Genomic DNA, 25,850 nt, shown 5'->3' on the forward strand with positions numbered 1-25,850 from the left:
AACCTTGAAAATCATTTTATGAAGCCATATAAATACATTATGTATTGTGTTTGTAATGCATTATTTATAGACATGACCCCATCTACAGCATTTACACTATTCATTATTAAGGATTTATTAACATTTATAATTACAGTGGATTGACTGATTGAATATTGAGAAACTCAATTCCGTTTATTAATGACTACCAGTTCCTATGAACAGATTGATCAGAAAATAACGAGTAAGTCAAGATATCTGCTGGCAAATTGAAATAAATTAGTGGACACAAACGACTGATGACTGAAGAGAATGATGGACATTTATTGAGCAACAGTGAAAGGTTTTACACGTACACAGTAACAGAACGAACTACTGGCCGTCTATTTTTAGCGAGCACGGCTGGAAATGTGAGGCTCTAAAGTTTCAGGTGGAGTGTCTCTGCATCCTTCAGACTTCCATTAATATGGGAGAGGAGCAGCAGGAGTCGGAGGCGAATGTGCAGGATGTGGAGGAGGAAGGAGCATCTCTGGTACACAGCTCTGGTAGAAGGGATCTCGATCAGCTCCCTGGTAGATCTGGATGTGAAGTCCAATAGGGTCTGGAGGAAACCACAAAGAACATGTGTTGTATTGAAATAACATGCATCACCAACCCTCCATTAAAAGCACGGCTACCAAATATCTAACACTGCTGAACATCCGGCTGATCAACTCTACCTTGGGTTGAGACTAGTGGGAGGAAGATGAGCTCTCTCTGGTCCATGAAGTTCAGCATCACAGTCAGTCAATGTGTGGAGATAGCTGTGAGGAGAAAGAGAATGTGAACAGAATGTAAACAGAAAGGCAGCTTTCCTTCATCAGCCCAGACATATTATGACACAGCTATGTTTCTGTTTATCTGAGAGGTGATATTTACGAGTGTGTCTCTGGTCCCTGCTGTTCCTCTCTTCACATGGCGATAGGAGAGGAGGCAGCGGTGCAGGTGGATGGAGGCGGCTTCAGGTGGAGCTAAAGTCTTCAGGTGGAGGCCGAGGTTGATGGCTGCAGGTGAAGGTTCAGGCGTCAGGTGTCTGCGAGGGTCTGCAGGTGGAGGCAGCGGTGATGGTTGTTGGTAGAGCGTGTAGGTGGAGATTAAGATGGCAGCTGTCTGCCAGTACCTGCAGGTGGAGGCGACACCTGCAGAATGAAACAATGAAAGTAAATGGGAAATGGACTATACTTGTAGAACGCTTTTTTAGTCTTCCAACCATTTAGAGCGATTTCATCATTTACCCACTCACACACTGATAACAGGGGCCACTACTACTTTCTTACTGGTAGTCTGACCAAATCAATTCTATGTTTATGCGGTATATGCAATTTCTGATAATATAATTGTAGTATTATGCCTGGTGCCGCATTTTTTATATGTTATTTTGTCATTTGTATTCTAAAGTCATATTACAGTTTGCCAAAGCCTTCTTTGTACATCAAACATGAAAGGAATCAAGCAATATATGCACCTCATAGGAATCCTCATAGAAAACGTTGAATATACTGTTGTGATACAAGATGCCCCACTGGAGTTGTCTTTAAAACTATGATGGATGATAAATAAATAGATCTGGAGATGGGTGTGTCTGGACGTGTCATGTGACGTGAGAAAAGGCTTGAAACCTTTCCGATGACGCCATTGGCTCGCTTCCTCACGTCATGTCGTCGTGTTGCTGGTGAAGGGGCGGAACCCGTGCGTGTCATCGAGGGGGAGCTACCGAGCAGCAACATCCGAGAAAGCCCCCGAAGGATGCTCGTCTTTCAGGTGAGATTTAGCGGGATATAATGATGACTAATCCGAAGTTGAGGCGAACTGAAGTACTGGAGCACCTACCGCTGGTGGACAGCGACAGAAATAGGCAAACGGGTTCACTAAATGCTCACTCTGAAACATTAGCTAACCAGCTAGCGCCTCACGTTAGCTAATGTGTGTCAGCTGCTTTCAAATGGTTTCAGTAGCACACAGGCCTATAAACTGTCTAACCTGAAGCCTTAAGCGGGTTTCACTGAAGTTGACTTTACTAGCAGCTGCATTACTTCCTTCTCTGGCCAAACCTAACGCTGCTTGTTAGCGAGGAAGAAACTGTGGGATCCAGTGACCCGCATTTTTGCAAAAAAAAAGTCAATCAATCCCCACTTCTCTAATCTGACATACACCATAATGTATTCGAATGATATTGTATACATAGCTGATCATACACGATATTAACCTGTATGATGACATGGCCTTGTAGGACTTGAACTGTAATAATGTGGAGGTGTCTATGGGCCAGGTGAGGATGAGTAACGCACAGACACCGGGGTCAGGGTCTGTCAGGTCTCCTGCACAGCTCCAGGTGGTGGTGCACTGTGCTGCTCACTGCTGTGATAATCCCAACACGACTGACCATCGCTGCCCTCAGACTTCTGTCATGAGATGTGTGTGTGTTAGTATGCCCAGGTTGCATAGGACTCTGGGTTGTTGTTCTAACGTTACCCCCCTAATGTCTGGCAGTTTGCATTAAAACCACTAATGGTCCACTGTTGTTTTTTTAAACATTTTTAAAGAATAGTATCATATTGTCAGCTGCATGTTGTATAAATAGCATGGGGCACTAATTTTGAGAGTTGCAGTTGTACGAAAGTTTTTTAAAAATATATATATTTAATGAAGTTTTGTTTGTCTACGGACACGGACATGTTTTACTGTAGAACAGGAAAGTTCAGTTTTCAGTCGGTATTTCCTGTAGCAAAGGGTTCCGTGTTGACACACAAGTCTGCTGTGTCATGCGCTTCATTTCGGGTGTAGCGTTCTACCACAAAGCTCACGATTAGTTGTAAGTTCATTGCTCCAAGCTCTGCTGTGCTACTCACTGCTGTCTGACCTTTAGAGTTACAGGCCTCAGCAATTAGTTGATTGACTAAAGAACAATTGGCAACAATTTTGTTTTGTTCTTTCTTTCTCTTTTTTTTTTTTTTTAAAGAAAATAAAATATCAGAATTCTTTAGTTGCATCATTTTATTCTGTATAAGAGGGGGAGAATTCCCAGAGCTCTTTCTCATCAAGTGTTTTTTTTTGGTGTTATATTCTGACACGTTATAGACAAATCTATAAATTATAATCACCAGATGAATCAATAAAAATAGTATAATAATATAACGGTTATAGCCACACTCATGAAATATGTTTCCTGTGTGAAATGGCTTCCCTGCGCTCACTCCTTCAAGGTAGAAGCCTTGTTTCATAAACAATTTTATGGTTATTGAGGTTTGTTTTGATTTCAGGTTGGGGCTGCACAAATAATCATGATGCTTTGTCAAAATTGGATTATGACCTACTACAGCTTTCAAATTGCTGGAGTCAAAATATTTGTTAAAGGCAAAATGTGTGAAAATACCATTTTTAAAAAAAAAAAAAAAAAAAAAAAAAATGGTGTTGCTGCTGCAGAGATATCGTGGCCTAAACATCATATTTTACAGACTAAAGTAAACATCTTTGTTTGGTACAGATTCACACAAAAACTCACACCATAATAATTTGAAAGTTTTTCAATGAAAATGGGAATAATTATGTAAAAATGATAAATCCCTCTAATATCGAAAATCATATTGGATTGCAGTATGAGTCAAGATATTGACTGATATTTTTTCCAAATCGTTCAGCCCCGTTTCAGGTGCATTCTTTGGCTGGTGTAACTGTTGATAAAACCCGTTTCCTTCTTCCAGAGGACCAAGCCTTGCCTCTAAACTGCGACCCTCCTGCTCCTCTCCTCCAGTATGCGGTGACTGAGACTGAGGCCTGAAGGCGCAGTGGATCCGGTGGCAGCAGCGGGCGTCTAGCTTAGATGAAGGATGAAGAGCCCGGTGCACAGATGCAGGGATGTGGAGCACGGGCGCGGGCAGGGCAGGACCGGGGCCGGGACCAGCTGCCTACAGGCCGAGCAGCGCATCCCTATCTCCAAAGATGTCATCACTTCCTCCGCGGCCTCCGCCATGTGGTTCATCAGGGACCTCTGTGGCATCGTGTGCGCCGTCATCACCTGGCTGCTGGTGTTGTATGCAGACTTTGTGGTGCTGTTTGTGATGCTGCTGCCCTCCAAGAATCTGACCTACAGCATTGTGAACGGGACCCTGTTCAACATCCTGGCCTTCCTCGCCCTTGCCTCACACCTCAGGGCCATGTGCACTGACCCGGTAAGTAACTTCCACAACATGTCTTCTTTCAGACTACTGAAAAGAAAACATCCAAAATACACATTTAGATCTTTATTTTACTGTAGATAACTCTGATGACATCTACTGTGTGCCCATGTTTTTTTTTTGCCAGGGGGCGGTGCCAAAAGGGAACGCCACCAAGGAATACATAGAAAGCCTTCAGCTGAAACCAGGGCAGGTGGTCTACAAATGTCCCAAGTGCTGCAGCATCAAGCCTGACCGAGCACACCACTGCAGGTGAGGCAAGAAAACGGAGATGGAATCCTCACTTCCGCATTCACAACCCCAACCCCCTGGTTACAGCTGCAGTGTTGTGGTGCAGGGAAGATGCTCTCAGAATATAGTGCACGTCGCTTTCTACTAACGTTTAACTTGTGCACAGTTGTTTTATTTGTCGTTTTGGAAAGTTAAGTCGGTACAGATTTTATTTGAATCTCAACTTGCCGTCTCTCTCACAGTGTTTGCAAACGCTGCATACGCAAGATGGACCACCACTGCCCCTGGGTCAATAACTGTGTTGGGGAGAACAACCAAAAGTACTTTGTGCTTTTCACAGTAAGTTTCATTATGTCATAAACTGAAGAAGGTTGCCAATTTTCTGCTTTTCACAATAAGATGTTGCCATCAGATTGTAGTTAACTTGGAGGTCCTAACCTTTAGCCAGGTCCAGATTGCCGGTACGTGGACAGCCTAGACGTGCACCCTCTGACGACAAAATTGACTTCACACGGACCCTCGCGTACTTGCGGGTGAGCAAAGTACGCGAGGGTCCGTGTGATGTGTGCTAACTTTGTCTTGAGGAGATTCAGTGTTAGTGGCTGCTGTAATGCCTTACAGATGCAGATTGGAGGGATTACTCAGAATATATGAGAATAATATAGTGTATGTGATGAGTCATTCTTTATTGTCTTTTTTTAATTTTCTTTTTAAACCTAGATGTACATTGCATTCGTCTCTCTCCACTCTCTGCTCATGGTGGTCTTCCATTTCCTCTACTGCTTTGAAGATGATTGGACAAGTGAGTGTTTTTTATTTATATATATATATTTTTACTATTTAGCTGTCAATTGTTTTCATTCATCAAAAGAAAAGTCTTTCCTCAAGTACTTTCTACGCTGACAATGTTCTTTGAAATGGTTATGTCAGAAAGCACATTATTTATCAGTAAAATAGAACAATATGTTACTCTTAACTTTATACAGAAACGTACACATTCTTACATAATCAGTTTGTATTATTGTTATTAAAAAGGACAGTTCTTATTATTAATGTTATCTCTACCTATATGTAGTGTGATAAAGGCCTGTAGTTGTTCCTGATGTTCTCTGTGTCTCTGGGGCGCAGCTGCAAAATCTGTAGTTCTTCCTCACACCATGCGAGACGAGGAAGAACTACAGAGTGCTCCTCTCAGCTGTGGTAACTCTGGAGCACGATGCCGCTCCAACAGTTCCCTTTTCTCGTCACTTTCATGTTTCCACCGGCGAAAAATGGCATCACAAAATATGAGTGCAGAGACGGCATGTTTTCTTACTCTGTGAATTAAGGATTTATTTCGACCAAATCACAGTTGGTGATCATTGGAACAGTGGAAAGACTAACCACGACGTGTTTGCAGAGTTTCATTGTGTTTCTGTCCAACTAGAACAAAGTGTGTTTATGATGCGTTAACGAGGCCATTACGGTCTTAGTTTAGCGTAAGAGATAAACTTTAATTGAGAAGGTGTACGGTTACATTTGATGGTTTAGATGCAAGATGTTTTGCGAGTTTTTTTTTTGTTTGTTTATTTATCAACCGTAGCAAAAAGCCGCAGCTCCCGCGCAATGCATCCTGGTACATGTAGGCACAGACTATACAGCGCCGCAGCAGGAGAGACCAGCTGTCTCGGTCAATGCAGCGCGCACTGGGGATTTATCTCTTCACTACACTAACTGCTTTCCCCCACTTTCACGCAAGCACCATCAGCAGGTGACAAGAAACGCTTCGCATCCTCACTACACCGCTGCAGACGAGTCAACAGTAGAGCGCAGTAGTTCCTTTATTGTAGTTCCTCATATATCGCCCTCTTCTTTTTGCCCTCTTCACTTCTCTCCCTCCACTCCCCTCCATTCCCCTCCCCCAGAGTGCAGTTCCTTCTCTCCTCCAGCAACAGTCATCCTCCTCATACTCCTGTGCTTTGAGGGTCTCCTCTTCCTCATCTTCACCTCTGTGATGTTCGGCACCCAAGTCCACTCCATCTGTACCGACGAGACCGTAAGTGATCCATTGGGCGACCCGCGGTCCTCCTCCCTCTTATCTCACTACTTCCTTCTGCTCTCCTCCCTGCCGCTGCGGCCCCCCTTTCGCTTTTAGCGTTCGGCATCGTCGACCTCCTACTTCTAATTCAAACTGTCATCTTTCATCCTGCAGCCTGATGCAGAGTAAAGTGCAGCGGATTACTTGCAAGTCTTGAAAAAGAGTAACTGCCAAAAAGAAAGAAACTTTGATAGTGAGTGCTTTAAAGGGAAATGTGTAGTGTCTACGATCCGTTGTACAAATCAGCCACTGAGTTTTAACTTTATACTTTCTGCATTCAAATTCAAAGCTTGACAGGCATCTGTCTTTGGTGATTTAAGTGGCGTGTACCCGTCGGCGTCATTACATTATATCCGTACCGGTTAGACCCCAACCTCGGTCTGAAGGAGGGTCGGCTGAACGGTTCAGATAGAGCCCAGATGTTTTCAGGACATTCAGTCTTTGCCCACATATTCGGTTTTGGTTCTCGGCGGTTTCCCTCATTTTGGCAGTTACCTCAAAAGCACAGTCTAAATGTAGAAGAAAAAGTTTCCCCAAAACCCACGTTTTTCACTCCTTTGAACCTGCTGTCAGTTGGCAAATTGATTTTCTGGAAATAGAATTTTTCAAATATTTTCAGAGAACAACTAAATTAAAATATTAATGTTATCTTATGCTATTCATGTTTTTTGTTTTTTTTAATACCAGTTATGTTTGAAATGTGACAAAATGCTTATTTAGTTTTTTTTAGTCAAACTTTTAAATTATATATGTATGAATATCATTTCTTTACAAGGTGCAAACAATGGCTGAGCCATTATTATAAATCATAATCCAGATGTGTCTGAAAGGTGGAAGTTTTGCAGGTCATACATTTAACCCGTACGCCTCACTTTATCTTGACAAGCGTGAGCAATCAGTTCATGACTTTTCTCTGCAGCCACAGAGGTAGTGGTTCGTGTGTAAAACTACTTAAAAGATGCAAATGTGATTTTTAAAGAAAGGTGAATTTGTCCATGTATCAGTGGAAGAAGGAATCAGTAACCATCCTAAAACCATTCAGTCTATTGTGTGTATTGGAGCTCACCAAACCAAACTCCCTTTCCTGCTTTGAACTTCTTTTTGTCTGCAACTCTAGGTGAGATATATATATATAAGAGACATTTGATGTCTTAATCAAGGAGAAAGGGCTTTGCCATGTAGGGAACCGTACGACTCCCCGAGGGAAACACTGCAGGACACAAGCAGCTACATTATGCTTGTAGAGAGAACCACTGAGATACTGGGTTTTGTCGCCCCGGATGATTTTCAGAAAGAGTTCAAGTTTTCTTTTCTCTTTTTTTAACATTTAGTGGGCTGAAAAAGAAAAAGTCGGTATTTGGAATTTGGTTTGTGTTGCTGACTGGGTCACAAACAGCACACCAGCTGAAGTTTGGTTGTCTCTCATTTTCAGGGCATAGAGCAGTTGAAAAAGGAAGAGAGAAGATGGGCTAAAAAAACTAAGTGGATGAACATGAGGGCGGTATTTGGACACCCTTTCTCCTTTTTGTGGTTTAGTCCGTTCTCCACCCCTGACCATGGGAAGGCTGAGACCTACCAGTATGTGGTGTGAGAGCTCAGCGCGTTGAACGAGGCGGCCGGGTCAGAACCAAAGTGGGAAACCTCAGTCCAGCCCACGTAGAGCTCAGCTCCCCATGCTGAACACCATTTACATTGTATGTCCCACACATTGGCCATGGACAGCTTCCCATCTGCTTTTTGTTTTGCCATTCAAGTGCGCTCTCCGTTTATTCTTGTGTTGCCTTGTGCATTGAGTTGCAGAGAAAAAGAAAGCACTTTCATTTTGTGAATCCTGTTTGAAAGCACTGTGATAATTCTGTTTCTGTTGTTGTATCAGAAGCCCTTTTCTTTCCTTGAACTATGTTTACTCTTGCTTTCCCTCTTAGAGTTAGTTCAGTTAAATTCCCCAAAAAAGACTCATCGTCTCACTTATGCCCAGTGATGTCTGGCTTTGCTGGTAGTTTTAGCTCTCGCTGTTGAAACCGCCACCCCAATACAATGGAAGAGAATGGAATTTAATATATTGCTGCCACTAAAGAATGTCAGAGAAGAGTAAAAAGGTGCCTTCCACATGTTCCCAGAGCCCAAGTTAATGTGTTCAATTTGCTTGTTTTGTTCAATCACCAAGAAAATTCTAATCCCGGACAAATAAAACACAAACTATCTTCGTGGCTACACACCACTAGTGGTAAGTGGGGAAACATGTCTTTTTGTAATTTGGGTGAGTTGGCCCTTTTTAAAGCATCCTCTTGTCAGATAGTAATCAGTAGTGTTCCAGATATGGCCACTAAAATGGATTGGATGGTTTGGTTACAGTAGGTTCTATAATCACAATCCTTGTGGGAGCCATTCTGAAAATAGATCCATTCTTAAGGCCTTTACACACCGAGAGCCTGACAGATAAACAACTCGATAATGCAAAATATCCACACCCCAACCACTCAACCGACCCAGATCAGCGTCAGGCAGTTTGGCCATGGTGAAATGTTTTATAGCCGAAGCTATTTTTTGATTTTCTTTTAAGTAGTAATTACGTTTGCTGTCCTGGTTCAGACTACGGAGCCTCACATGTTCGTTCCACACAGCTTGATTGGTTGATGCCTTAATTCGTGGTGTGAAAGCTCAGAAAAAGTGTCCCAATAATGATCATTTTCTGCTGTGTAATATTCAAGTTCTCGGTGGGTAAAGGCCTTTAGGCTGACTCTTTGTAAATGATGCCAAATACAACACTTAAGAGAACAGTTTGCCAGAATTATTGTGGATGTTTGGTATAATATCTTAGCTATAACAAGTTGTGCAAAAAAGTTGTGCTAAGAGTCAAGACGGTGGCTTGTTCCACCCATTCATACAACACGTCGATCCAATGTTTCTCCCGATACCTCAACTCAGAGCATCTACCAAATCCATTCCCTATGTAATACCAGTGCTCTGTTTTTCCTTTTCCTTGGGATCATTTCAATGCTGCATCCCTATGTACAATATGTATTATAAATACAGAGCTCTGACCCCCCCCTGTGAAAAACCCAGAGGATCTAGACTTTGAAATGATTTTGATAACGTTATTGATGGTAAATGGATGGGTGGTGTTTAGTGTTGTCCCTGGATCAAAGAATATCTTAGTGGACTAACCAATTAGATGATTTAATTGTCAGATTTGTAAAACTGACCTCCTCCACAAAGCCTCATGCAAAAGCACCTCTTTTAGTGTCGTGTTTACCAGAGACAAGCTCATAAGTCTCTTGGAAATACATCATTCAGCATGAAAAAAAGCGTAGAAAATGACTAATTGACTAAATAAATCTCAGTCAACTGAGACCAAACTAAACAAAAACTGAGTTGACAGATCAACTAAGAGGGGGCAGCCCTAGTTGTGTTCAAAGTGTCCACAACTCACCTGTGAGACACTGGTCAAGTAGACGGTGTCTTACCATACAAGAGAACAGGATTAAAGTGTCACTCGTTAAGTGTTGTATTTGAGCCTCACATGACAGAGTGAAGTGTCCCTTTTGAGAAAACTACCTACAAGGCCATACAAGTCCCACTGTAGTTTAATTATGTGTTGAAAATGACTTTAATACCTACCTGTTGCCCAGGTGTGGAACATTCTCCCTGATTCCTCTCTGATACATGCTTGACCCCCCCCCCCCCACCCCCCCCCACACACACACACACACACACACACACACACACACGCGCGCACACAAGCCAGGGAGTTTTCGTAAGTTCCACCAAACAGAAAACTAAATGTCTGCTTGCTTTGGTCGTGGCAGTCTTTGCTGAATCATTCTTGTAATGCTTTATGGGGACATGAAATGGTTTCAGTTGGTACAGGTGTCGTCCTCATCTTGTCTTTCAGCAACAAAACACTGTTGTGAGAATCTTGTGGGTAGAGTTAACACGCTGTCAACAACCATGTCGTAACATATGCTCTTTCTCCCTTTTTTGAGGAAAGGTTTGGGCTCCCACCGTAACACTAACGACGTGTGTGTGTGTGTGTGTGTGTGTGTGTGTGTGTGCGCGTGTACGTGTACGTGTACTTGCACATCTGTGTGAGGACCAACTTGAGTTTTAGACTTTCAGAGTGACAGCGATTACGTTTTTGGCCGGTCGTCACTGGTTCAAAGCTTGTTTGATTGTACAGACTCTGTGTTAGAAAGAAATAGTGACGCCTGTGTCTCGGACAAAATGTTGCACTCGAACACACCACAAGAATACAAACCGATGGCCAAATAGCCTGTACGTTCTGGGCCTGCGCGAGAGGAATTAACTTTCCACACCAGCAGGTGGCGGTAGTGTGTATTCGTCACTCAAAAAGAGAAACCGGAAGACCTACTGTAGGACTAGATAAACAAGCCATTGTTATAATACACACTCATTGCGTTTTATTTCTTCTTATGCGCTGATTCGCTTAAGCTGAGCAGACAACTGAAGGGATCTCACTCACCGATTCAACATGCTCCATCACCCGAAAAAAGCCGCCCGCTAGTGCCAACGATAAGGGACACACCGCAAGAACTAGGGACACAGACGCTCACCGATGGCCTGACATTGGCCGACCTGATGTGGTTTGCGATGGTGAGGGTAAGGGGCTAGGGAATGCTTTTTAACAGTGAGAGTCCTCACAAAGATAGAAGTACAGGGATGTGTGTGTGTGTGTGTGTGTGTGTGTGTGTGTGTGTGTGTGTGTGTGTGAGCGAGCGTATGAACACTTGCCGGTGAAACACCCCTGTGCTCTGTGATGTGTTGACGTTGTGAGCGCTTGCCAGATTCATTTAACCCCACAGTCACATGATTATTTGGGAAAGCTTTGACATGTAATTCCTCAAAAAAAGGTAAAAGTATTAAAATGTAAATTGTATGAGGACTATGTGGAGTCAAAGGGAAGCGCCGTATAAAAATGTATAGCTCTGCATACATCCGATTGTGCAGCAGCTGGACGTAAGCTTGACTGTATTTCTGCACTATAGAGCGCTGCAGGAATGAGTCCTAACACTTGGACATGAGTCAGCATCTTTGCACTTCTGGTTTCCTCGTCTGGAAGATTTTTTATTTATTTTTATGAATTGGTCAGATGCCTGATGTCGTATGTGGCAACACAAGTTTAAGAGATTTTAACGTTGTGTTCTACGACATTAAATACCGTAAGTCAGTAAATACCCCTCTCGCGAATTTAGAAGCATTTACGTGTCTTAAAAAAAAGTGTCTGAACGAGACGACAAACGTCATCACTGGAACACTAGTCTGCCGTTAGCTTAGTGGTGGTGACGTGAAGTCATGTGACTGTGGTGTAGTTCTTTTGTAGCATAACATGTTTTTACTAGCGATAGCATTCGAGCTTCAAAAAAATCCTAGAAGTGGTGTCCATTTGTGAAGAAAACTAAATATTGAAGTATCATAAACGTTTGCCACAGAGTTTACTTTCTGCAATAATCTATAATCCAATGGAAGGATCCTATTGGCTTTCTGTCGAGGGAACCAGTGTGACGCTAACGTGTAACAAATGTACGTCATTCCTGCACCGCTCTATTCCAGCCTCTTTCAAAACATTATCTTTCATTATTCACATTTACACAAGTACTAAAATTGCAAATTGTATTTTATCATTTAAGATTTTCTCCTGTGTGAACTGCTCTGTTTCTGAAGTGTGCATTTTATTCTCCTATTCTTTGTTTACATGATATGCTGTGTATCCTTTTGTTATCCGAATGCATGGTGCAGGTGAAGGTTAGTTTAGTCATGTATGTGAAACACTGCCGGTGAGTCATCGCTGGTGAGAGTGACGGCGGTGGAGATGATTTGTTTTTTACGGAAAATTTTAATTCTTTCTAAATATTCTGGAAATATTTCAGCACATGCGCGGAGAATAAATACTTCTCAGTTGCAATGCAAAAACTGTGTTTGCTTGCTTTTTCGAATGTATTTATCTCTCTCTGATTGTGGAGGGCCCTTCTACACCCAGATGTGTTTCCACCTCTGTTTGCTGTGTTCCAGTAAGGTTACAGAAGAGGTTTCTGCTTTCCCTGCATACAGACCTCTCACACCCGCCTTGTCTTTCATTCTCTTCCATATGTTCTCTCTGTAAACTGCCTCTTCCCCGTGCAATGTTCTCTCTCCGCTCATGCGTTTGCTTTGGTTGATAACTCATTCTGCCAAAAGCTCTCTGAAGCAGACAACTCTTTGTAATCTTGAGGAGAGGTAAGCTTGCAACAGAGGTCGCGTTAGCTGTCCCATCGAGCCTTACACAATCACAAGCATGCTGATTTCAATTTGAAGGCCAAATTACGCTTCATTTCCTTTTTTTTTTCTTTTTTTTTTTAATTTATTTATTTTTTTTGCTGTTTCAGATTCAACTAAACATTATAAATGAATGAGTCAGCTGTGTGTGTGTAACAGGATGCATGCACCATTTTCACCATTTGACATGTTTGCTTCTTCCGCAGGGATTTTTAAAGTGCACGTGAATAATTTTGTACAGTGTTTTATTCATTTTGGGCATGTTTCTTAGAAAACAAGTGAATCAGAACTGATACAAAAGCTCTTAAAGGATAGACTTTTCCTATTGTATTACAATACGCATGTGTTTTATGAGCATTGAAAGAGTAACCACTCCTCCTGTCTATACTGGCCACAAAGAGATACTTTCACACGACTACACTGTAAAAGATGGAGGACAACATCCACACAGTCCTTGCACTGTACAAAGTTTAGCTGAGGCTAATATTAGTCTGTAGACAGCTGCGTTAGACAAATCAACTAACAAAATATGGTTACTTTAAAGAAAAATCAAGATTGAACAAATGAGGACATTTGTTGTTCATTCACACTACCTGCTTCATTGAATGACAAGCTATGCTAAGCTATCGATCCCCTCACTGACTCCTAATCAATTGTCTGTGAGGAAGATGGCGTACACAGGTTATAGGCACCTGCTCAGCTGTTAAATGATCTGAGTCCGAACACAATGTAGAATGTCTGCCGTACAACATTTGAACAAGTTAAAATACGCAACCGAGGGGTGAACCGCTAACGAAGTGCCTGTAGCTACCTAGAGCTGTTATATTTGAGAATGTCAAAGGATTCATTTAGCACCGTCTGTCTACCAGGGGCGCCGTTAATAACTGAGATGAATATGGGATGGGACTGTGATGGGTTAGCTGTTAGCTAGCTAATGTTAGCTATGTGTTGGCAGGGTAATGTAGTTAGCTACGGCGCTTTTAGCTTTCTGATGCATCCACATTCCACTGTAACACAAGTTGCATATTGTCATATGATTATCCTAAAACTGACATTTTAGGCTGTGACATGCCGGCATTGATCAAAACAATTGAAAAACCCCAGACACATACAATTCTGATGGATTGTACAATTTGGAACCGGTTCTCAACTGTATCCAGTTCTCGATTCCCGACCTTAGTAACTACGCATTTATAGGAACACCCTGGATTTTGGATTTGAACAGAAGATCGGTTTATTATGTAATTTCTCCCCAAGTTTTAAAAGTTGTTCAAATTGCAAATACAAACCGACATAACAAACCATAACCAATAGGTCAAAGTTTCAACATATCGTGACGTCTCGTCATCTGCTGGTCGGACTGTCGCAACATTTTACACACACATTAATGTTCCTTAATAACTTTGGTGATCTCTAGACTTTTCCTTTAGCGCCACCATGAAGGAATTGCCATGAAGTTTGTTTCTCACGTTCATGTTTCCTTTACGATGAGTCGCAACAACTTTGATGTTCCCTTTACCTTACAGCTCGGTCCATCATACCCATCAGCTTCAGCTGTAGTTTGTGTCACACTAGGAAGGGATTTATTTATGGCCAATAAGGACAGGAGGACTGATTACAGTGACCGATAACTCCTTCAACATACATACAACAAATGAGTATTGTATTAAATCTAAAGGCTTAAATTCTAAGCCTACAAATCATCTTGAGCCTGATTTGTGTCTGAGAAACAGGACCAGTCAGCTAAAATCATAGTGTGGTGTTGATGTTTCAGTCATCATCCTCGTGTCATCGTTTGTGTTTGATAGTGCATGTAGAAAAAGACAACCAGTCCTTTTTTTGGGGGGGCTTTCCTCCGTTCACCCTCAGACCCTCACTGTTGTGTCTTCACCAGGGAATCGAGCGCCTGAAGGGAGAGACGGGGAGGTGGGTGAAGGTGCCGTGTTGGGAGGCCATGGAGACGGCGTTTGGCGGCCCCTTCTCTCTGTCGTGGTGCAGCCCTTTCGCGGGGCTGAGCTGCAACAGGAGCCCGCCGGAGCACGTCCCCGTCCCGCAGGGGAAGATCATCGAGGAGGACATCATAGAGATACCACTCAACTAGTGCTGCCTGCACTCAGGAAGACATCTTCTCTGCCTGGCAGCACCTGTTCAGCAAGACATTCTGGAATGTGTGGACTTGAGACTTCATCAGGGCTTTCTAAATAGCCAGAATCCACCTGGAATTTTAATGTGTATATATATTTTTTATCTCAAAGAATTAATGTACGTGAAAATATCCCATATATGTCTCCTTCCTCTTCCAGTGTTCATGCAGCCACATGCGGGCAGTTAATGCAGATTTTGTGAAAACTTTTACCAAACCAGCATCGTGGTCCTTTTATAAATGTTCTGCCATTGCACACAGAAGGAATTCCTTCATTCCTTCCAGCTCCTTCACTTCTGCAAAGTGTTTGTGACTTGAGGTGAGGAGACGATGGATGTCAAAGGGCCTCGTTGAGTCGTCTCTGGTGAACAGCACTGAAGGTAGCACTAATGTGTCACTGGAGCAGTTTGCTTTAACCACTTTGTCGTCTCTGACGCCTTTCTGAGTTCACGTTTCTGCCTTCTCTGTCCTGACAAGGAAACATAGCAGCGTGGGGAGATGAGACTTTGTGTGACATATTGTTCACACTAATCTGTCCAGTTGTGTCTGGAGATGCCGTTTTCATCTCTATCCCTCTGTTGTACATCTGGAATAAAGGTTGTTGTATAATTGAGTAAACTTCTACATAAGGGCTTTAAAAAGGGTGCCGATGGGTTTTTTTAATCACGTTTTCCATATTTTAATAAATTGTGGGTTTAATTTTTTTATTCAAAATTCTATATAAATATTTCATACATCTGTACATTATGAACAGTTAAAAAAATTGATGCTGTTAATAATAAAAGGAACGGCAGTGAAATGAGTGACTTTTTTTTTTTACAAACTTACATGAAAAAATATTTACAATAAAATGTATCAAATTAAAATTTGACTGTTTTATTCAATAGTCTGACAGAAGAAGAGGAATGGTTTCAGTACTGCTGCACAGTCACACTCCACCTCTAGATGGCGCCAATGTGAACATTTCATCATTCGTGTCTTGACTTTGGATCAAATTGGCGCCCTCTAGTAATGCATGTTATTTAACAATTCCTGCTCACACCTTAACAGAAGCAGATATGATTATGGTGTAATAACTCGATATTTCACACTGTACACTATGTGGAGTTTCAATGCTCTAGTATTGTTTGGGGGGAACTTTACACATTTAACCAGCTCTTAATCCTAAATATTCGCACTGTGGAGTTTGGAATATTGTCCCATTGTTACAAGGACTTGTATCTGTTTTTGTATTATTGCCACCATTTTAATAACCATGTCACTGCTTGAAGGGGAAATGTGTAACATAAAACCACATGCTCCAAACTAATAGGAGGCAGCATGTGGCCTCTACTACTACTGCCTTACCATCGAAATCTACGGCGGGTTATATTTAAAAAAAGCCAACTATAAACTTTAGATTGGTAGCTGATGGTACTGAATCAGAATCAGCTTTAATGGTAGTACGTGTGAACACATACAAGGATTTTGACTCAAAACTGTATTGAATTGAATTCTCAAATGAGCTTCAGTATTTTTAAGGCATAACCCTAACTGAGGTTGAACAAAATATGTCTCAACATGTTTTTTCATAATTCTGATAAAAATATTTGGGAAAATATCGCCAAAAGCGATGAAACTGATCAATATATTGACTCAACCCATAGGTGTACAAGAGCATAACACAAGCACTCTGGAGATGGGTTCAATACGAAGTAGTTTTAGGTGGAAGGTTCACAGACACCTTTTTTTTAGGTCTGTCGGCACTGTTCAGGCCATCTAAATGATAAAAGAAACATTGTAAAAGTTGTTTTATTTATTTCATTTTTTATATAAGCGTGGCCCAAAGTGCTTTACAAAGTAAATAAATTAAACACAGGAAGGATCAAATGAAAACAGACATAATAAAGAGAATAGAAGTCAATGAATAAAAGCAGAGAGTATTGCACAAACTAAATAAAGTAAAACTACAGTTTGGTCAGACGTGTTTGTGATGCTAATTAATAGGCTAAAGATCTGAGTCTTTGGACGTGTTTTTAAAGGTATTGATGGAGGTGGAAGCTGTAACTGTTGGTGTCAAACTATTCCACAGTTTAGCACCAACAGCTGAAGAAGCTCGATCCCCTTTGGTCTTTAACTTGGCTTGAGATTGGCTACCAGATCATGGGGGATGAGCAATGTAGAGATGTAACCGTGTGCCACTCCATGAAAGAATATGTGAAATGAATCTGTACTTCACTGGTAAAGAAGGCCGATACATGGGGGGGGACGGTCCGGCTTCCTGGTAGCTGTGGGGAGTCTTGCCGCTGCGTTCTCAACAAGTTGCGGGGGAGACGAGGGGGACCGATTCCTACAGAGGGAGACTCGCAATAGTCGAGGTGAGAGGAAAGTCTCTAAATCCACAACATGCAGGAATGAAGAATGTAGAAAAAGCCAGAGCAAGTGGGTTAGAGGGACATCCAACATGAATGTTAAAATCACCTCTAATGAACAGGTTATCAGATGTAGTGACCATGAAAGGACAAACATTGGACAGACTGTTCAATCTTACACAGCGAATCCACTTTCAGACATTTAGCAGCACAAACACAGCAGCGATAACGGCTTTTCCACGACATGCTTGACGGCGTCTTCCGACTTCAGAGTTCCGTGTGACAGACTGCGATCCGAGTCCCAAAGCTGCACACGGATACAGAGTGACAGGCATCCTTTAATGTGGTGCAACAATGGTCCTGTGTGTCCCCCCCCCCCCAAGATTAATAAGCAGGGAGTCTCGTTCGTTATGTGGTCAGCCAGGTGCTGCAGTGCAGGTCTGAGGTGGGATGTAAGAGAGGAAAAGTCTAGAATCAGCTAGAACTGCGTGTTTTCTGCAGCAGAATGCACCATCGGCTCTGTGCGACGTGGTCTACCGTCTGCCTCTGAGTGAGCTGTGCTACTTGTCTTTTTTGCCCTCCTCCGGCGAAAGTGTCCGGGGCGCAGATCCGTGAAGCATCAGCAGTCCGCACAGCGTGAGAGAGATTCCCGCCCACCACAGAGCTGCGTGGCTCTCTCCAAAAATCAGCCTCCCCAGGACGGCCTGGACACATGAACAGAAGATAGACCTTTAATGCCTCATGCTGCCGTGTACATTTCCTTTCAGTACTGTTAGAAAGTGAATTGATAAAGTGAGCGGCCTACAAGAGCCTCCACAGGAGGTGGAGATGCTTACTGAGGAGACGAAGTTGGATGCGGTGGTGGTGACCGTAACCCTGGCCGAGGAGGAGCAGTGTCGGAGGGCCTTGGAGAAGAAGGTCCACATGACGGCGTTGCAGGTGAACAGCAGGCCTCCGCACAGCAGCCGCAGGGGGATGTGGAGCTGCAACAGTTCAGAAAGCAGCAGTCAGCCACGCAACCACGGCTGACAAATGTCTGCATGTTGTTTGTATATCATGTTTTGGCATTAGCTTATGTCACAACCTGAGTATAAAGGCGGTATGTTCCGTCTCCTCAGTGGAGGAATAACTTAAGCTGGGTTCAAAATAACACAAAATAATACTGCAGCTGCCTCTACAAAGTGCGTATACTGTTGCATGCAGCATGCATGTATTTCGGACGTACAACTCCGTCATACCGTGGGATCCTGAACTTTGACCCTCTTGCTCTTATATCTGCTGCGCAAAGGATTGTGGGACAGAATAGCCAGAAAAGCATGCTTAGTGTGACGGAATGTAGTAGAAAATCCTTTCGGTATACTGCATTTGACATACTATGTAATGTGACATACTAACTGTGCATTCCAATACCCATACTATCATACTGTTTAGTATGCCACAAAAAGATTTAGTATGTCCCAATACATAGTATGTCATAGTAGTGGCAGGGACCTGTCAATCATACTAAGCCCCGCCCTAAAGCATCCCCTGCTTTATGGTCTGTTTGACTCTAAATGGACCATAATTTACTAAATGAACATCATGCTGTATTGAAGACTTAAAACTAGAGATTGAGACCATAAACTGATGTTTACAATGTCAGAGTCATTTTCTCATAGACTTGCTATGAGGAAGTATAATGTGAAAAATGATATATACACCATGGAACAGTATGTACTAAAAGTAAAAGTGAGACCAAATGAGAGTTTGTTCTGTGTTCCAGGAGTAACAAAACGAGTGTTTGGTTAGACTGTTGTGTACGTCCACTGAACTGCCAGTACGTAAAGTTCGTCTCACCCAGTCACATGCTGAAGTTCCACCGTGTGTTTGAGTCCAGCCGCTGAGCCCCGACTCACACATGTCTCTCAAGTAGTCTGCACCGAGTGACAGCTTGGCAGATAACGAGGCAGCGGCACCCAAAAAGCCCGCTAATAACGCATAAACAGACCCCGAACTCATGTTTGAATGACACACATTACCGGAAAAGGAGTCTATAGTAGTTTCACCGCTGATAGCAGTGTCAAGACGTAAACACACGTATGACAGACCGTGGTAGAGATTTTCAAAACAAAATCCGACTTGAAACCGATGGCTACACAGCCTAGACCTCACACATGTAAAGGATAAGAGAACCACATATTACAGGCATTTGATTATTATTTTTTGTCTTTTTGTGCGGTGTCTTCCGAAAGTGTCGCATTCGGTGCAGCTGTATTCATAATGACAGTAACGTTTCCTGAAGTTGCCTGAAGATGCCACACAGTAATAATAGTAAGCAAATATGTTCTCCCAAAAATACTTAAGACCTTGTCAAAATACATTTAACCTTAATAAGTCATCGAACTTAATCACAACAACAATGTCCTTCTGGTGTTCCCGATAATTGTCACACGACGAAATGTACGATTTTATCTTGAAGACAACTTCCGATCACATTGCCGCCGATTTACTTTACTTACACAACATGAACCAATCGCAGTAGCTTCTGAAGTCACGTGACTCGCAGCGGCACATCTTAATGACGTATCCTGTGTTTTGGTGAGACCCTGTGCTTGTCGAACAATATATTTAGGGCCTGTATTTGGTTTGGGTGTCTGTGCTGTATTTCTCCTTTTGCGATGAACAAAAACAAGGCCAGCGGCGTGTCGTGGGTGAAGCCAGCGGAACCGTCCTTTCTGAAGAAGTTTAAAAATGACGTCGGCTACAAAGAAGGACCGAATGTTGACACTAAGGTATGTGGCGGGTTGGCTAGCTCTGTCAACGTTAAGCTAGCAGCACATATTTTATTAACGTTAAAGTTAGCTCATTTGAGTGGAGTCGTAGCGGTTGCTGTCTCTTCTACCAGCTTTGTGTTATATTGTAGTGGGTTTTAGTGGCAGTCTGCTGATTAAATAATTCACTAGCATTGAGACAAGACACAACCACGCGCATTGGACCCACGAGCCGTTCATTCAAACCGCTTCATCTTCTCTCATCCACTCTTAACGTGGATAACCGAGCGCGGTGAGTGAACCTCTATTAAACGGAGCTAGTGCGCTCATAGGCTGGGTGTCCCGCTAAAGGAAACCCTTTGTCTCTCTTTTACACCCCCCCCCCCCCCTTCAGCGGCAGGTGATGCCGACACTAGATGACGACAGCGGGAGTGATCGAGAGGACGAGTTGCCTCAAGTTGTGGTTCTAAAAGGAGGAGACTTGAGCGCAGAGGACCTGAAGAACATCAAGGGCGACACACGTCCTGCAGAGAAAGGTGAGACAGACCGAGCATCAACCATTTATCCTAATGTAAAGTGGGCCCCGTTTGTTGTACTAGACATGCGGAGGGTCAGTTGAATATTTTAATCACTGCCGATAGCCTCGGTGTTATACTGCAAGCTCCTAAAATGAAAAACCACTGTCTTTGCACACACATTGGAATAAAAATACAAAACAATGAATCACACACATCCATCCTGTCCCGCAGATGACGAACCTCCTGCCGACGGTAAAATCCTGTTCAAGAAACCCGCCAAGCGCTCCTCCGACAAGTTCCAGGGCATCACCGCCAGCTCCAGCAAAAAGAAGAAGAAGAGCGATGGGGGAGAGAAGAAGAAGAAGGTAGAGCAGCAGCAGGAGGAGGAGGATGATGATGTGGTAGAGGAGAAGGAGAAGGAGGATAAGGAGAAGAAAGATGAGAAGGAGAAGAAGGAGGTGAAGTCTGGAAAGACAGTGAAAAATAACAGCCTTCTGTCATTTGGAGACGACGAGGATGACGAGGACGACTAGATGTTGTTCCACTGTCACTGAGCCCTGTGACAAGAGGAGTCAAAGTGACGTTTGAATATTAATGCTCAAAATGTTTCATAATATTGGCCAATAGGAACGGGGGGGACATAAACAGATACTGTCTTGAGTTCATCAATGCAGCCTGTCCATTCTGTAGTTGTTTTAAAGGACAGTGCCAGTATTTGTGCACGTCTAAGCCCACTGACTACAAATAGTCCATTGCTGACAACTGCTCTATTCAGTTTAGTACCAAAAAAAAAATCCACTTTCAGAGATTCAATTGGCTTCATCCATCAGATTGAACATCTTGATTACCAGATTTAGATTTGATTTAACTCCACTTGGTACATTGAGAGGCTCAGACAGCGTCGAACAGGAACAGCTCGGGACAACGCTAACTCACCTTTGCCAAAAAAAAACAAAAGGTTATGTAATGTTCACTCTGACGTTGACTGTTTACCTACCTCAAACAAGTTTCAAGTCTCTATACATTGTGAGTTTGTGAAAGCCCTTTGAGACATTTTTATTTTAGAAATATTGAGCTATAACGGTAAAGTTCACTTTAAGTTGATTTTCAACACTGACGCCTGTTTAAAAACCTTTGGTCAACAGAAATTTAGGCAATTTGTAGTCAATGGGCTTAAAGAAGGGGAAAAAGCACCTGTGTGGTACGTCCTTTTTCATCAAACATCTGGCGAGAGAACATCTGCAGCAGTCAGTGAAATGGAGTTAAAACAATAAAATGAGAGCAAGGCTGCTTTTGCCGTTTGAAGGTGCTCAAAACATTCGGTTGGCAGTTCTACACAAACTATGCAATTTATTCCGATATATGGAAATCAAGCAACTCCAGGTGCAAACACTGGGAGACTTTGGTTCGAGTTTTCTGCCAAATTTGACCAGTCGTCGATCATCTGGGCGACTAGTTATTTGCAATAATCTCCTTTGTTGGAAAGGAAAAAATAAAATAAAAAATTTGACACTTTATCTTTTATGACAAAAAGAAAGTAATATTCTTGAGGTTGAATCCAAACAGTGACGCACTTTTGAAGACTTTTTCCTGTGCTCTTGGTGCCTTCCACTTTAGCGAACAAAGCAATGGCAGACTCCACCTCAGAACATTTTACTGATGCTCCTCACACATGCGTTAAGGTCCTCAGCCCCCGTCTGTCCGTATCTCTGTGGCGTCGTCTCAACCGTACGTGTGTTTTTTGCGAGTAGCGTGGATGTGCTCATTGTAGAATTCAGTCGATGTCTTGAATGTATATTCTAGCTTCGACAACGGAGCTGTAAGTTTGTAGAAACCATGCATTCTTGTCAATGCAATCGTACGTATTCTTTTTAATGTGAACTTGTTTTTATTGTGTGCATTTTTTAGAGAATGGTCACGGCTGTAACATTTGAAACTGTAAGAACATTAAATAAACTGAACATCGTGTGTGTGTGTGTGTGTGTGTGTGTGTGTGTGTGTGTGTGTGTGTGAGAGAGAGAGAGAGAGAGAGAGAGAGAGAGTTAAACTCTACTGAGGTGCGTTCACTGACTGTAGGTGTGTACAGTATGTCCTGTGTCGGGAAAGGTGCATTTTAAATATATACAGTAAGTAGATGCATATGAGCTAAAAGAACAAAAAACAACGGGTGTTATTTCAACCTCTTTATTCAAAAAAAGGCATGTTTCATTCTCACACCTGCATCCAGATCATTACAATTGATGGAAGAAACCTCGACTTAGAAAATCAAAACCCGGACCGGATCCTTGCATTTTCCTGATAGGACGCAGCCTCCATCGTCCATGTAATAAATACACTCACTGCCTCTGAGCTCTGGAAATCATACGTTTCGTTTTTTTCTGTTAAGGCCAATGCTATCCTCTCCACCTGCGCTCCTCAGACAAAACCTAACAGAATCAGTCGTTTCTTGATATATCTTCAAGAAACGAGAATAAAGAGGATTTAGAGGATAATAGGAAGCGTTTGTTTCACAGAGGGGACAAATTACTAATCATAACAGATCACTTATGTTGTATGAAGACAGAGAATAAGCAGTGAGGGCAGAAACAGTCTGGTATCTGCCTAGCGCAGTGGAAGAGAACAAAAAGAAACCGGGCCTCACTTTGGACTCAAAGACAGCGGACTGACGGAGGAACTGGCGCCGCTGCTTTCCATTCACGTTGTTGTGAAACTAGAAGAGTGTGGGTTAAATACTGCTGGCCACGAAAACGTGTTTTAAATTGGAGCAAAATGATTGTTGCACTTCAAATGTTTTCTAATGATTACACAGGCAGATGTGGCAGAAACCCCCAGTTAGGTTATGTTACGATCAACAACAAAAAGAAAGCACCCTCAAGTAGTAGTGACTCCCGGGTGATGTGCAGCTACACTCCCGTCACAGTAGCGCTCGATCTTACTCTAGTGCAGCTCAGTAAACCTGCAGCCAGAGTGATCATTCAAACCGCTTCATGTCTCAACCTGAAGCTCAGAAATGCACTCCCTGGTGGACGGTCCTATTCTTCCCTAAAAGCATCATTATTAATAAAGATATGTTATTGGGTCGTACCAACTGAACTGTGACTCTCTCGTAGGTCTGACTCGGTCCTGAGCTTCAGTGCGGGTCCACATTGTACGAATGATACGAATAAGAATAACACGCACTAATTAAACGATTATTCTGGTTTGGTACAACTCGACTCTTTCTAGTTCAGATCATATTCAACTCGTCTCAGTCATCGCTGAGATGTGGGAGCACGGCGACGTCACGACAACTAAGTGTGAGAGGAACACGAGCGCTAGCAAACAGCTGCATGGCGTCTTTACTCTGCCGTGTTACACACCGATAGTGAGGAGGTGTTACAGAAGTGAGCGATTATGAGGCATGAAGGATCTCAGGAAGTAAGCCATCCTGTGCATTATGGGAATTGTAGGATCCAGTGCTTCTGGAGCTAAAACTACAAGGCGCTCAATTTATGGACAAGTTTGTTTTTAAATCGGTCTCTTGTGAGTCCCCCGACTATGATGAGCTGCTGGAGTAACCCTTTAATTATAAAGACAGTGTAGAGGAAAAACTGTGAGCGCGCACAACTACGGCAAGTAGAGTGAATTAAAGTCGAACCAGGAAGCAAGTCTCTGGGATGAATACCCGTGTTTCTTGGGTTTCTGACATTCGGAGGGTCTCAGCAGTTAACTCGCAAAATAAAATGATTCTTTCTGAAAGGAAAAAAAAAAATAATGGACCTAATAATAAACTAATGTGAACCTTCAGCGCAGCAGAGGAAGGTTGTATGACGAGTGATGGCTCCTCCTTGTTGGCACATACGTGTACATGCATGCTCCGGTTAATGAAGGGGAGGTTAAAGGAAATGGAACACATGAGAACAAATAAAAGAAGAAGCAGGTTGGTACACTGAATATCTATGAAGAATCAAATAAAGTCCATTCCAGTCATCCTAAAGTCTCTTGGCTTCAGTCTGAGGAGGTGGGGGGGGGGGGGGTTTCAGCGCTGACTCGGGGACTCGTGTAGGACCGTGGTCTGGGTCTCTGTAGGCTCCCCTACAGGGTGCATAGAGCAGTCCCTGCATTAAGGACAGCTGATCTCTCTCTCCGTCTCAGAGCACATTCAAGTACAAAAAAGAAAAGCGGGTCAAAGGTCACAGTTCCAGCATGGGGGTGGATCTGGGACGAGCCAACGCATCACCTTGACCCCGCTTATCAGGTCAAAGGTCAGCTGGGGGGTTGGACACATTCTCTTAGGCGGTGGTAACATTTCCAGCCTGGACCTCCGGGTGAGTGTTGATTCGGTGGCTTTACTGTTGCTGCTTGGTTTGGTTTGTTGAAAGTTGTTTTTTTTTTGTGTTTTAAGATTTTCTCTCTCCTCTCCCGTCCCACAGTGTGTGCCCCTCGGTCGGTGGCGGACGTTCTATAAAGACTTCTTGGTCAGTTTGCGGCCCTTCCTCAGGGAGAGCTTGTTCTTGATGTAGCCCCGCTTCCTCTTGGCGGTCTGCAGAGGAGACAAGGAGACAAGGAGCAAAGGAAAGGAGAGATCAAGGCTCGCTCTCACCCTCTTCACTCTCAGAGGGAAAATACATTTCCTGCTCAACTAGATTCACCTTTCTTCAGGTTTTTCAAGTAAAACTTATTTTTCGTATCAAAATTTATTGTTTAAAAATAAACTCCTGAACTTTCATTTGTATTTTATGTTCTCAGAAAAAGGTTGGATTTACTGCATTTTTCTGCTTGTGTCAAAAGCCTTTCAAGAGTTGTTTGACCACTCAGAGCCACCGTACATGCAAGCTGATTCACATAGTTTGCACAAAGCGCTTTACGACAAACAATGGAACAATAGAACCGTTTTCTACAGACAGCCATACATACCTTAGATGTGCTGGCAAGACAATATATACACAATGAAATATTTAACCATGAACCTACATTAATCGTATTAATAAAACATCATTCATATGTGAAACTTTTAAATGTTTCTGCCCAAAGGAATTGTGGGGTGGAATTATGTCCTTCCCTTTGGTAAAGGAAGCTCCTTTCCTTAGCATTTAAGGAATGCTGTGGTCGGGGGGCGACCGTGGCTCACTGGGTTAAGAGGGTTGTCTGGTAACCACAACGTCAACGGATCCCTGACTGGGACTGGGATGTCAAAGTGTCCCTGACAAGACACTGAACCCCTAACAGCTGGCAGGGAGACAAATTTCCCCCTTAACGGGATCAATATAGTATAATAAAATAACCCAGCATCATCATTACTTTATGGGCGACTGTAGCTAAGTGGGTAGTCGGC

At 42.8% G+C, this 25,850-nt stretch overlaps 4 protein-coding genes across 6 annotated transcripts in view; 2 read left to right on the forward strand and 2 right to left on the reverse strand.

Moving 5' to 3' along the window:
- Nucleotides 1-1,691: 1,691 nt before the first annotated feature.
- On the forward strand, nucleotides 1,692-15,718 carry LOC116395102 (palmitoyltransferase ZDHHC3-like). Of its 3 annotated transcripts, none has more exons than XM_031868678.1 (7): nucleotides 1,692-1,779; nucleotides 3,770-4,187; nucleotides 4,321-4,445; nucleotides 4,667-4,763; nucleotides 5,145-5,226; nucleotides 6,329-6,459; nucleotides 14,669-15,718. In XM_031868678.1, exons 2-7 carry the CDS (start codon nucleotides 3,846-3,848, stop codon nucleotides 14,873-14,875), a joined length of 984 nt encoding a protein of 327 aa, XP_031724538.1. In that variant the 5' UTR covers nucleotides 1,692-1,779; nucleotides 3,770-3,845; the 3' UTR covers nucleotides 14,876-15,718. The 3 variants fall into 3 exon arrangements, with proteins under 3 accessions (XP_031724538.1, XP_031724537.1, XP_031724539.1); XM_031868677.1 differs by having other exon boundaries at nucleotides 1,716-1,779; nucleotides 3,720-4,187; XM_031868679.1 differs by having other exon boundaries at nucleotides 1,716-1,779; nucleotides 3,720-4,187; nucleotides 7,934-14,760.
- Nucleotides 15,719-16,626: 908 nt separating this feature from the next.
- On the reverse strand, nucleotides 16,627-19,417 carry LOC116395054 (transmembrane protein 42-like). Its single transcript, XM_031868569.1, has 3 exons — nucleotides 19,105-19,417; nucleotides 18,105-18,251; nucleotides 16,627-17,972 (listed from the first exon to the last, which is right to left on the reverse strand). Exons 1-3 carry the CDS (start codon nucleotides 19,264-19,266, stop codon nucleotides 17,829-17,831), a joined length of 453 nt encoding a protein of 150 aa, XP_031724429.1. The 5' UTR covers nucleotides 19,267-19,417; the 3' UTR covers nucleotides 16,627-17,828.
- A 376-nt stretch (nucleotides 19,418-19,793) lies between these two features.
- kiaa1143 (KIAA1143 ortholog) lies at nucleotides 19,794-22,504 on the forward strand. The gene is made up of 3 exons (XM_031868568.1): nucleotides 19,794-20,039; nucleotides 20,413-20,554; nucleotides 20,768-22,504. The coding sequence occupies exons 1-3, from the start codon at nucleotides 19,926-19,928 to the stop codon at nucleotides 21,067-21,069; spliced, it is 558 nt and encodes a 185-aa protein (XP_031724428.1). The 5' UTR covers nucleotides 19,794-19,925; the 3' UTR covers nucleotides 21,070-22,504.
- A 202-nt stretch (nucleotides 22,505-22,706) lies between these two features.
- Nucleotides 22,707-25,850, reverse strand: part of LOC116395052 (dolichyl-diphosphooligosaccharide--protein glycosyltransferase subunit STT3B-like) — a 49,777-nt gene continuing 46,633 nt past the window's right edge. The window contains exon 16 of the mRNA XM_031868567.1: nucleotides 22,707-25,058. Within this exon, the coding sequence (XP_031724427.1) occupies nucleotides 24,978-25,058 (81 nt within the window). The 3' untranslated portion in view covers nucleotides 22,707-24,977. The remainder of the gene's footprint in view (nucleotides 25,059-25,850) is intronic.

This window comes from Anarrhichthys ocellatus, unplaced genomic scaffold, assembly GCF_004355925.1.
Source record: "Anarrhichthys ocellatus isolate YVR2014 unplaced genomic scaffold, GSC_Weel_1.0 scaffold43, whole genome shotgun sequence".
NCBI lineage: Eukaryota > Metazoa > Chordata > Actinopteri > Perciformes > Anarhichadidae > Anarrhichthys > Anarrhichthys ocellatus.